Below are 12615 nucleotides of genomic sequence, written 5' to 3'. Positions count from 1 at the left end.
TGCATAAGCACATTGCAAAATCCTTCCCTGTCCATTATCCCTCCCCTTGTGAGCTGTGCCAAGGTAGTCATTACTAAAAACAGAAGACTAGTAAATAAGACTCTGAGGGAAAAAAAAAACATTGGTGAGGAAAAAAAATCTAAATACCATCTGTACATTTAGAGCAAGAAGGAGAGAGAGTGAATAAAAATGAGTAATAATTTTAATTTATGTAGAACACAAGGTGTGTGCCTCACATCACACCTTGAAGTGTGGAGGAGCTGACCCTGCAGCAGCCCTGATGGTGTGGGACAGTCAGATAATTGTTCATTCACATGAGAACCTGCTGAGTGGCTTTGTTAGACTTTAATTGGCCTGTCTGATAATTCATCAGCTGATTAATATTAAGATTTGTAAACGAGCCCAGAGCCCCTCATGTCACTAACGGAGTGAGCTGCTCTTCCATGGGGCTGTTTCCTGTGAAAAAGGTGAGCAGGAGCTGCTTTAGACTTGTCCAGGAGCCTTTTGATGAGTCTGGGCTGTGACTCAGAGGGGAATCTCTGTGCTGGGTGCTTGCAGACACTCCAGTCCCACTGATACCCCCAGCCAGGAGGCTGAGAGGAAATCAGGATGATGCAGGTGCTGGGGCAGGGTTAGGATACCTGCTTTAAAAAAATCTCATATTCTGCCTAGAAAAAGGAAAATCTAGAATTGATGGGAGAGCAGTGAGGTAAGTCATTGCAATGTGCCTATCTAAGGACTTCATCAGTTCCTTCTCTTCCAAGCAAAGCAAAACCAGCCCTAAATCAGCCCCATGCCTGTTGCTGTCTGTACCACCAGCACAGAAAGTTTTGTTGGCTGTAGTTTCCCAAGCTTTTCCAGGGGAGCAATTACTTTTTCCCAAGCTGGTCCTGACACACTCTGCAGCTCCCCACTCATTCTTTCTTCTACAGAAATGCCACTTCCATCCAAACTACGGGGTAATTTCATTTTAGCTCCAAGCAGTTCTGTGCAGGATCAGCCCCAGCGTTTGTCGAGCTGTGTCTCACAAGCATCCTTAATGAATTGAGTCACTCACACATGTACATGCCTTTCTCTACACCCACATAATGAATAGGCTGTGAAACAGTAAACACACACCTTTTCATTTTCTCCAGTTTTACCTCCCCCTCTCTGTCAGGGTTTTTTTTTGTTGTTTGTATATAAAAATACATGACTGCCTGTATGAAAATCCACTCCAGATCTCCCTGCCAAGTGAATGAAGAAGATTTTTATTGCTGATAGCACTGCCAGGATGTCAAAGCATCAAGTTCTGTGCTCACTCCCTGACCTTTGCTTCCTTTCTAGGGCTCCACCCATTATAGGATATTTACCCTTTGAGGTGCTGGGAACATCAGGGTATGATTATTACCACGCAGATGACCTGGAGCTCCTTGCTAGGTGCCATGAACACTGTAAGTTGCCCTGCCTCTGCAGGGTGTTTGTCTCTGGTCTCCTTTGTCATTTGTTCACAATTTTTTAATGTCATTGCCAAAGGTTTCTTCTTCAGGGGCGTGCAGGAGCTCTCCCTTCCATGTCAGACTGGCACTGACACTTTCCTGGGAGGTTGGAATCTGCAGAGTTCAGGCAGAGCAGGAGCTGTTTGTGCAGGTTTCCTGAACTGGCTGGTTCCTTGTTTGAGCACAGGTTGTCTCAGAGTGAACTGAGATTAAAAGGTTGGGAGTCAGAGCTATCCCCAATTTGTCCTACACATTTTGTTGGTTTGTCACACTTCTTGCCATTCCCCTGGGCTCCAGAGTTAGCCAGGAGCCTCAGCTCTCCAAAACATCTTTTGAGAGCATCATTGGATCACCTCCCTGTGCAATGAGGTGTTGTGAACCTCACTTACTCATTAGTAAAATGCTTCTGGAGATTCAGAATTATTTTACATACAGAAGCACTGAACACAGCTTCGCTGTGGGTGAGGATGGTTCACATTTAGTCCACCTGAAAGGAAGACAACAAAGCAGAAGAGTCAACTTCAGGCTAATGTGTGAGCACCAGAGAAGGTCCATGAAGTTTATTTTTGTGCAAGGAGAAACAGTGTGAGCTGTTGGAGCCAGGGCAGAAGGAGAGCTCACAGGATTTCCACAGCAGTGCAGCCCAGGATAATATTTTATATATATTTAATATTTTATTTTACTTTTTATTAATTTTAATTAATTAATAATTAATGCTATTTATGCTCATTTCAGGGAGCCCATAAGTTGTAAGAATGTAGCTAGTTATTTGGTTATACCAGAAGTCTCAGAATAGCAAGGGGCACTCCTGGAAGTCAGCAGGAACAACCCCAGACAAGAGCTGAGTACATGGCTGTGCATCATCTGTCTTGTTTACAAAGCTCATTTTAGCACTGCCTCAGGCTGGGAGAGGGCTGTGGGGCTGAGTGGTTTTTCTGTTCACCTTTGCACCATGAAATCCCCGTTTGCCATGAACTGTTTTGTGTTTCTGCTGAGCAGTGATGCAGTTTGGAAAAGGCAAGTCCTGCTACTACCGGTTCCTGACCAAAGGGCAGCAGTGGATCTGGCTGCAGACACACTACTACATCACCTACCACCAGTGGAACTCCAAGCCCGAGTTCATCGTGTGCACTCACCTGGTCGTGAGGTAGGAGCAGGCACCAAACTCCTCACAGGGTGTTTTATCTCTCATGTTCAGCCTTTGCTTTTTCTGCTTCTGTTTCATGATACCCAAGTGCTTGCTGACACACTAAAATGATTTGTAACTCCATGAAACTATCCTTGAAACTATCCTGTCAGGGAATATCTGGTTTATTTACTTATTCACCTTTTATTTTTTGGCAACTGAGCCAAAAGCCTGGAAGCCACCTTTGGCCAAACCTATTCCCTTTTGTCCCTAGTGCTGACATGGCCTTGGAAAGAATTAAAGCTTTGATTGGGAATCAAGACATCTTTCTGGGCACGAATGAGATCATAGAACTCCTACAAAACCTTTTGATCAGAGCTTTAAATATTTATGACTCGAAGTTGCTGGCCTTATTCCTCACCCAAATCCAGCCCTGGATCCCCCCCTAGTGGGAAAGCTGCTGGTGCTGCGTTGCTGGGAGGCAGAGCCTGTGTGGGATGCTCTGTGAGTGCCCCAATCTGCTGGATTACCACAGCCTGCTCAAAAATGACCATGTGAAGAGTAAAAATGCATTTTCTGAAGGGCTTGAAAAAATAGTGACACACTGGTTTGCTCTGCTGACTTGAATAAACTTCCTGCTCACTCTGTGGGGTTTTTTTTTTACTGTCAGGAATAATTTTTTCTGGTCCCCCTCTTTTTCTGTCAAACACCTGGAAGAGCAAACACCAGTAAATGTGAAATGAGCCAGAGGGGGGCCATGGAGATGCTCAGAGGGCTGGAGCACCTCTCCTGTGAGGACAGGAAGAGAGCTGGGGTTGTTCAGCCTGGAGAAGAGAAGGCTCCAGAGACCTCAGAGCCTCTTCCAGTGCCTAAGGGAACTCCAGGAGTGCTGGAGAAGGAGCTGTGGAGTTGTAGAACAAGGGGGAATGGCTTTAAACTGTCAGAGATAGGTTCAGATCAGGTAAAATTCCTCCCTGTGAGGGTGGTGAGGCACTGGAAGCCCAGGGGAGCTGTGGTTGTCCCACCCCTGGAAGTGTTCAGCCTGGTCCAGTGGAAGGTGCTCTGCCCACAGTGAGGGTTTGGAGCCAGAGAATTGTTAAGGTCTCTTTCCACTCAAATTCTATCGATTCTGATTCTGTGATCTGTGGAATAAACTACATATGAAGTGTTAACATGAGCAAATGTTACACAGAGAGAGATTTCTTCTCAGTAGCCTTGACTCTGCCATCCTCCAGGGAATTCAGCTTCACTCTAAGGACTGAATTTATTGTGCATGAACTTGTTCCTTCTTTCTGCTTCCAGTGCCTCTTAAACCTCATGATGTAGTCCTAAATTTCGAAGTTCAGTTCTGTCTCAGACAGTTCAGGCTTAAAATATGCTCCTGAAGGACACAAGTTAAAAACCTTGTTTCAGGAAAATTCATTGCCACGATGAAATAAGTGAGGTCGGTTCAGCAACTTCTCCTGCCTCCCACGAAGGTTGCAGCTCATTAATATTTCATCACCCTAAAGTCTGGCACCTCTCAGTGCCCATGAGCACTCAGAGAGTCTTTGAAACATCTTCTCCAATTTATCCCAGTGGTGAATCATGGGGCATGTTTTACTGTAAATATTTCGTTATTTCAGAGGGGAAAAAAGCAAGGAAAGAAAATACACACTTTGAGAGGCAACTTACAGGGGTTTCTGCACTTGACATTGCACCAGGGTAGTGCCTGTTTGTATTTGGAGCCTCCACTGGAGTGCAGGATGTTAATTCTGATGCATGCACAGTTCTGTGCACCCTCAGAAGGAGGGACCTCGTCCTGCCCAAGGCACTGCTGGTTTTTTTGCACATACCATACAAAAAAAAAGGATTCTTGTTCATCATCATCAGGTTAGAAAATGAATGTACATGTGTTCTGGCAGTTTACCTGCACAGAAGCTGTAAAATCATTTTTTGTTTTGTTTTGCTTTTTAGTTATGCAGAAGTTCGGGCCGAGAGGAGGCGAGATCTTGGCCTTGAAGAGTCATCAATTGAACTGGCATCCTCTTCTCTAAAGGTACCACGCTCCTTCACAGCCAAATGAGGAGATGTTTAAACCAAACTGAGCAATAGCTTACCCATCTTAGGGAAATACCTGTTCTTTCTTCTCCATTTTCTTTATTCCCATCTCATTCCAAGCCTTCAGCTGGATCATGACTCAGGCAGGCCCTAAGAAGCTTTCCTGTGTGTGGCTCCAGCTTGTCCATGTTGGTTCAGGACAGGCTGGATGAGCTTTGAACTGCCTGATGTAGTGGAAGATGTGGCAGGGGGATTGGATTTAGGTGATCTTTAACACCGAATATTCTCTGATTAGCTGTGAATTCAGCATTGCTCTGTTCTGGTCCCTGTAATCTTTCTGAGACCATGACACAAAGGGCAGATTAAACCACCTGAGAGCCTCTTCCTGCTGAAGGGAACTCCAGGAGTGCTGGAGAAGGAGCTGTGGAGTTGTAGAACAAGGAGGAATGGCTTTAAACCATCAGAGATAGGTTCAGATCAGGTAAAACTCCTCCCTGAGAGGCTGGTGAGGCACTGGAAGCCCAGAGAAGCTGCAGAGAAGCCGAGCTGGAGGCCAGATTGCTGTACCAGTGCCCCTTAGCAAGGCACAGAGGGCCCAGGGCAGTGCCCAGGGTTCCAGGAGAGGACCATTTTCCCCTTCTGACCATTTCCCCCTGTGCTTTGCTCCCTGCAGAGCCACAGCAGCTTCCTGGCCGTGGGGCCGTGCGGCAGCCAGGACGCCGGCCGGGAGGGAGTGTCCCTGTCCTCGCACAGCTCCCGCTGCTCCTCGCACACCACCCTCTCCAACTCCACCTGTACGTGCCCGGGCAGAGGGCTGGGGGGCAGGCAGAGGGCTGAGGGGCAGAGAAAACTCCAAAGTGCTGGTGTGGGGCTGGAAGGGATCCATTCGGGGTGGGAGGGGGATGCTCAGTGCTGGGACATGCACAGAGCGGGTCATGAGGAGTCACAGAGCAGCACCAGAGCCACGGGCACTGCCACCTCCTCCCTCCCAACCCGCTGCTGTGTGAGGGCAGAGTCCCCTGGTGTGTCACAGCTGAGGGTTGTGGCTCTTTGCTGTGGTGCTGGGGACAAGAGGTGGCTTGCTGGCTTGATTGGGCCAAGCTCGCTGATGAAAGTTTTTTGTTGGGATAATATAATTTTATTATAAATCCCTGCAGAAGGAGCACAGAGGGGTGCCTGCCTCGCTGGCAGCTTCATCCCAGCTCCCATCAGTGCCCTGCTTGCCCCGGGGGAGGCAGCAAGAGGATTTCAGTGCCCTGTGTAGGAAACTGAGGGGATTTTTCTTGAGATGCTTGGGGAGAGTGGGGATCCTATCTGGGCAGGCTGGGCAGGGGGCTGGCATCAGCAGGGAACCCAGCAAATCAGGAGAGGAGCCAGAGGGACCACAGGGGGACAGTCTGAGGACCCACTTTGGCCCTGTTTGGGTCACTGCCCATCTGCACATGTGCATTTCAGGCTGAGCCAGGGTACCCGGGTGTGGATTTTCTATCCAATTACAAAATACCACCCCGACCCATGGAAAAGGTGAAAAAAAGGATTGGCCTCTGCCCTAAAACTCCATCTTGCTTTATATATATATATTACTATATTCTAAAGCCTTAAACTCCAAATTTTGCACCCTGTGACATCACACACTCCTATTCAAACTGCACACCCACAACCCCAGTGCCATCACTCAATTTTGGAAGCCTGTTCCATGATCTCAGGTCAATGCAGTGTTTGCTTGAGGGTCAGTGCCTGTGAGCAGAGAAAGCCTGAACTCCTCAGTGCCCGGGGAGCTGGGGCAGGGCAGGGCTGTGTCTCAGGAGCTCCTCAGTGCCCGGGGAGCTGGGGCAGGGCTGGGCAGGGTCTCAGGAGCTCCTCAATGCCCAGGGAACTGGGGCAGGGCAGGCAGGGCAGGGCTGTGCAGGGTCTCAGGAGCTCCTCATTGCCCGGGGAGCTGGGGCAGGGCTGTGCAGGGTCTCAGGAGCTCCTCAGTGCCCGGGGAGCTGGGGCAGGGCCAGGCAGGGCTGGGCTGTGCTGTGTCTCAGGAGCTCCTCAATGCCCAGGGAGCCAGGGCAGGCAGGGCAGGCAGGGTCTCAGGGTGTCTCTCTTGCAGCCACGTCCTCGGTGCGGCGCACGGACAGCAGCACTCCCACGCGGCCCGCGGCGCCGGGGGACAAGGCAGCCCTGAGGCTGGCAGCCACGGGGGGCACGCAGGTCAGTGAATCTGAGGGGACACAGCCTTCTTAAGGCAGGAGGGAATGAGCAAAACAAGCACTGGTTTCACTCTCAGAGGTGCTGGATCCCAGCTCTGAGCGTGGGCAGTGCCACTGGATGGCAGAGCCAGCGGAGGGGTGCCAGGGGCTGCTCTGCTGCCTCCTTTCAGGATTCAGTTTGCTCCCCCAGGCCAAATGACTTTTCACACCACCACCAAGCCTCTTTTCTTGGGGTTTGTACACATGGGATGGCTTTTATCCAAAATGGGTGCTGACACCAAGGACTTGGAATTACCAGGGGCACGCAGGAGCCTAAATTCTCCCTTGTCCTATCCTCAGATCTCCAATCCCTGCACTTGTTCATCCCTGGTGTGAGCTGGTAAAGCACCAGAGGTGCTGTGGGCCTACAGTAAGGCAAAGTTTTCATTTCTAGGCCCCAGGCACTCCTCAAGCCCCTGGTGAGCTCCTCTCTCAGCACCCCGTGGCTCAGCTGGCCGTGCCCTCCCAACACCCTGTCATGGTACGTGCTCTGTTTTTGTGTCCTGTCAGCAGGGCAGCCTGGCTGGCTTTGGTCCACTGCTGGACCTCTTTGGTCCACTTTTGGTCCTCACATCCTCACTGGCTCACCCCAGCGTGGGGACAAAGGTTTCTGTGCCCTTTCTGTTGCTGAGATTTACCTGCAAGCCCTGAGCAGGTGGGACACCCAAAAGAGAATATTTACACTTGTCAAAAGCGTTGTGGGCTGCTGAAGGCTTCTCCCTGAACCTCTAGCAGCTACCTACAGGCTGATACAGTGCTGAAGAGTTTGAGTAGAGGAAGAGGAAGGTTTGAGTTAGGCCAGGAAAAGTAAACAAATCAAAAACCCCAAGAAAAGTGAGTCATAAACCATAATGACAAGGTCTGTCCTTGCAGGGCTTTGATGTCAGCGCAGTAAATGTCCAGACTATAAAACAGAGATTGAAAATGGCCAGTGTAGGTGTGAGGGATGGACACCCAGGTGGGATTGCAGCCCAGCTTGGGCCTGGCATCTGCCAAATATCATCAGCAGCACAACTGAAAGCCCAGCCAGGAGGTGTGGGAAGGGTTTGGATGCAGTGTCAGCCACAGAACACGAGTGGGCCCAGACCAGCAGGGTGTTATCCTGGGGGCAGGACAGCCCCATCTATAGACACTCCATCTGTGCAGGAATGATAAAGTCCAGCACCTGGAGGGAGGCACTGCACGTGAGCCAGGTGTGCTGCTGCTCTGGGACCACAGCAGCTCTTGGGTTAAACATGCAATTGCCATTTTTTGTCAGCATCATATTTTTTATGGCAAAAGCTGAAAAGCAGCTCATGTTTCTGACTCCAGCATTGCCGTGGGTGTGAGCAGCAGGACTGGTCCTACCCTGAGTCCTTTTTTTGTGTTCTCTGCAGCCAGTGTACCATTTCCCCTCCCAGCTGGGCATGATGCACCAGCTGAAGGAGCAGCTGGAGGAGAGGACTCGCATCCTGCAGGCTGACATCAAAACACAGCAAGAGGAGCTCCACGTCATCAAGGAGCAGCTGCAGCTGGTGCAGGACTCCAACCTGCAGGTACCTGCTGCCCCTGGTGCTCCCAAGCTCACCAGCCACTTGCTTTTCCTTTGAGCTCACAGAGCAGTGACAAAATTGTCCGTGGCAGAAGCATTGGGGAATGAACTCCTGACAAATTGGTACCTTGGTTTCAGATGTGGGAGTGGTGTTTCCCCAGAGATGAGTGAGGTCAATGGCTGAGTATTGAATTGGTAATTTCTGTGATTTAGAAAAAAAGTAATCCCAAATTCCCAAAAATCAAAAAAAAACCCCAAAGTCTCCTGTGCACAAAAACCTTGGTGGTTCCAGGCCTGGTTGGTGCTGCTGGATCCCCACTGCCACTTCTGCACAGCACAACAGAGCTGGAGCAATCCTGGCTCTGAATAAGCATTTGACACAAGCTAATATTTGATTTTCTGTTACTCACGGCTCGTTTTGCCCCTGGATTTGGAGCCAGTGCTGCTGCTGCAGTGTCATTCCTGCCAGGCAGCACAGCCAACCTCTCCTGTGCCTCTTTCCCCCACAGATGCTGATGCAGCAGCCGATCCCCCTCGTCTTCAACACCGTGCAGCAGCCCAGGACCCCCAGGCAGAGCCCAGCCAAGAAATCCCAGCAGCCAGCCCCCGTGGGGACAAAGCACTACTGCAGCACCCCCCTGCTGTCACCACACCCATTCCTCAGGGACCCCTGTGGCACAGCCCCCCAGGTCAGTGGCACTGGCATCACCCCCTTTCCTGAATCCCCCTCCCCGTGCATCCCCTCTGTGCTGGTGTTGCTGCATTGAGGAATTTGTGTCAGGAGTCAGTTGGGAAAGATGTCACTCACCTGTAAAAATAATAAACCAGGTAGCCAAGAAACATTTAAACCGCAAAAATAATAACCCAGGTAGCCAAGAAGCATTTAAACCCCAAAAATAATAAACCAGCTAGCCAAGAAGCATTTAAACCCCCAAAATAATAAACCAGGTAGCCAAGAAGCATTTAAACCCCAAAAATAATAAACCAGCTAGCCAAGAAGCATTTAAACCCCAAAAATAATAAACCAGGTAGCCAAGAAGCATTTAAACCCCCAAAAATAATAACCCAGGTAGCCAAGAAGCATTTAAACCCCCAAAATAATAAACCAGGTAGCCAAGAAGCATTTAAACCCCCAAAATAATAAACCAGGTAGGCAAGAAGAATTTAAACCCCAGAGGCTGCTGGAGCCCTCCTGGTGACTGGGGAGGAGGTGAATGGGAGGCTCTCATCAGCACGGTGGGTTTGTAACACTGGAGTAGGTATCATTTTAAAATATTCATTTTGCTCATTGACAGCCAGTGAGAGCTGTGAGTTTGTAACACTGGAGTAGGTATTTTAGTAGGTATCATTTTAAAAGATTCATTTTGCTCATTGACAGCCAGTGAGAGCTGTGGGTTTGTAACACTGGAGTAGGTATTTTAGTAGGTATCATTTTAAAAGGTTCATTTTGCTCATTCACAGCCAGTGAGAGCTGTGGGTTTGTAATACTGGAGTAGGTATCATTTTAAAAGATTCATTTTGCTCTGCCTGAGGAGTCTTGGAAAGCAGCTTTGAAAAAACAATTTTGTCATCACTAGACCTAAATCCACTATTAAGATGGGAAAGATTTGAGTTGTTCAAAACCAAAAAAAGGCCCAAACTGCTGCTTTAAAGGCCAGGTGAGATGCTTTCCTTGGAGACTTCAGCTTTCCTTGGAGACTTCAGATTTGCACTTCCCCTCTTAAGCTGTTCCCTTCCTCCTCAAGCCTTTTGTGCCTTTACCCTTGTACTCTTAATTTCTCAAAAGACTTTCTGGGGATGCCAACCCCTGCCCTGCAGGGACAATTAATGCTAATGAGCTGGTGGTCTTGAGCAGATACACTGTTCCTACTGCTGTGTCCAGGACAATACCCTGTTGTTCTCCTTTCCCCATCTGCCCACAGTAAGTGCTTATTTTATCCTTCCATTAGGGAGCTTTAAAACTTCCCTGGGTGCCTCTGTCCTCATTTCAGGCACAGCAGCAGAAGCAGCAGCACCCAGTGAGAGGCAGCCAAGGCCAGCAAACGTGTGTGCCAGGGCAGACGAGCATCTCAGTGCCCTTCTACAGCAACCCCGTGGTGTTCTCCCAGGCACACCCCATCGCCCTGGCTGCACAGGATGAGAGGCAGCCACCAGCTGAGTACAGCCAGGACAGGAGCCTCAGGTACCCACAGCCCTGCTGGGACCATCCTGGGGGCACTGGCAGAGAGCAGCAGTGCTTGAGCAGCAAGGAGGGCTGGGGATGGGGTTGGATTGCCATGGCCAGAGTAAGGGTGAGCCCGGGGTGCTGTATCATCAACCTGTATCATCAGGGACCTTAAATCCTCTCCATGCTTCCATAAATTAATCTAACCCTGCCCTCTGTCAGTTTAAATTTTACATAAATTAATCTAAGCCCTGCCCCCTGTCATTCCCCCTTGTCCCGTGGCTCTGTGCCTTTATCAAAAGTCCCTCTCCTGCTCTCTCTTAGCCCCTTTAGGTACTGGAAGGTGCCTTAAGGTGTCCCTGGAGCCTTCTCTCCTCCAGTCTCAACAATCCCAATATTTCAGCATGTACTCACGGGAGAGATGTGAGGTGATAAGAGGCATCCCATTTCCTTATCTTATTTTCAAGGTAGTGGTTTGCCTGCTTTCATGGAGGAATTTCAAGGCGTTGTTTCTAGAGACTGACAGGACCTTAGACCCCAGACCTCTCCCTTCCCTGACCATCCTCTGTTTTCCTTGCACAGGATGCTGTTGGATCAGTCCATCCAGGCCATGATGCCCACAGCCAACAGCAGTTGCCAGCCCGTGCAGAGCAGTGCCAGCAGGCAGCAAGGAAAGTGAGTCTCTGTCTTCCCTTCTTTTCCTGCAGTGTCTTAGCAGAACACTTCATGGCACTGAAAAAACACATGGAAACACTTGTACCTCATGCAAACACAGCTTCAGCCTGAAATGAAACAAAAGTTCAGCCAGTTAGGAGAAAAAAAAAGAGAATCTTTTTTCATTACGAAGAAATTTATGATAAATACAATGCGTTGAAAAAAATTAATGTTTTAATAGCAGATTTTTTTGGCTTTTGCATAAAACACGTGGCCAAGACATAGAGAAAATGTACAGCCTCAAAAACCTTAATTTTCAACAAAGCAAAGTCTGTTCTTGGTGGGCAGAGGGAATGGGGGGCCTCCTGTCAGCGAGGTGTGAATGGGTCAGGAACCAGGCTGGTTCCTGCAGCACTGGGTGGTTCTGGGGCTGGGTTCCCACCCATGAGCTCCTGCAGCACTGGGTGGTTCTGGAGCTGGGTTCTCACCTATGAGCTCCTGCAGCACTGGGTGGTTCTGGAGCTGGGTTTTCACTCATGGTTCCTGCAGAACTGGGTGGTTCTGGGGCTGGGTTCTCACCTGTGGCTCCTGCAGCACTGGGTGGTTCTGGGGCTGGGTTCTCACCTATGAGCTCCTGCAGCACTGGGTGGTTTTGGAGCTGGGTTCTCACTCATGAGTCCTGCAGCACTGGGTGGTTCTGGGGCTGTGTTCTCATGGCTCCCCCAGCAGCTGGGTAGTTCTAAGGCTGTGTTCTCACCCGTGGCTCTCCTCCCCGTGCAGGTTTGGTGCAGAGCAGCAGGGCCTGCCCGCCCCGGTGCAGGCACAGCCCCGCAGCGCCGCGCGGGCGCCGGCCCCACCGCCCGTCCTGGTCCCACACCCCGGGCTCAGCCCCCACCAGGCTGGCACCCCCCTGCACCTGCACCAGTGGCCACAGCAGCAGCTGCAGCAGCACCGCCTCTACCTGCAGGTACTGGAGCAGGTTTCTGGGGGGGCACGGGGGTGGTTTAGGGGTGGGTCGGGGTTTTCTGAGGAAATGGGGCTCATCTGGCTGATCAAACCTGGTCAGTGCCTTTGCACATCCTCCTGTCCTGTTGCATCTCCACACAGCCGGCTGCTCAGCCTTCCCAGGCTGACTCTGCACCCGCTCAAGGCTGTATTTTCCAACAAACTCTGTTATCACACAGTGAACAGAGGAAATACCCATTATCCCAGGAGCTCTGTGCTCTGCAGGCATTGCTGGTTGTGCTGACAGCAGCAGCACCCTGAGGAGCACAGGGTACCCTCGAGCTCAGGGCTTGGTGCACCCACTCCTGGCCATGAGTGTCAGCAGGAGAGGGCAGCAGGGCGCTGGGGCAGCTCTCACTGCTCGGGTTTGTGTCTCCCCA

The 12615-nt window shown here is 50.3% G+C and overlaps 1 protein-coding gene across 6 annotated transcripts in view; it reads left to right on the top strand.

The window, feature by feature from the left end:
- Positions 1-12615, top strand: part of PASD1 (PAS domain containing repressor 1) — a 50233-nt gene that overhangs the window by 33933 nt on the left and 3685 nt on the right. For 5 of the 6 annotated variants that reach the window (XM_063416841.1, XM_063416842.1, XM_063416840.1 and 2 more), the window contains 11 exons: positions 1327-1433; positions 2478-2625; positions 4561-4642; positions 5318-5438; positions 6743-6843; positions 7276-7362; positions 8258-8416; positions 8922-9101; positions 10404-10594; positions 11159-11251; positions 12011-12197. In XM_063416841.1, coding sequence (XP_063272911.1) covers positions 1327-1433; positions 2478-2625; positions 4561-4642; positions 5318-5438; positions 6743-6843; positions 7276-7362; positions 8258-8416; positions 8922-9101; positions 10404-10594; positions 11159-11251; positions 12011-12197 — 1456 coding nt within the window. The remainder of the gene's footprint in view (positions 1-1326; positions 1434-2477; positions 2626-4560; positions 4643-5317; positions 5439-6742; positions 6844-7275; positions 7363-8257; positions 8417-8921; positions 9102-10403; positions 10595-11158; positions 11252-12010; positions 12198-12615) is intronic. The other variant, XM_063416844.1, reaches the window with a different exon arrangement.

The sequence above is a fragment of the Prinia subflava genome, chromosome 20, assembly GCF_021018805.1.
Source record: "Prinia subflava isolate CZ2003 ecotype Zambia chromosome 20, Cam_Psub_1.2, whole genome shotgun sequence".
Classification (NCBI taxonomy): Eukaryota; Metazoa; Chordata; class Aves; order Passeriformes; family Cisticolidae; genus Prinia; species Prinia subflava.
This window is presented reverse-complemented; position numbering and strand designations above follow the sequence as displayed.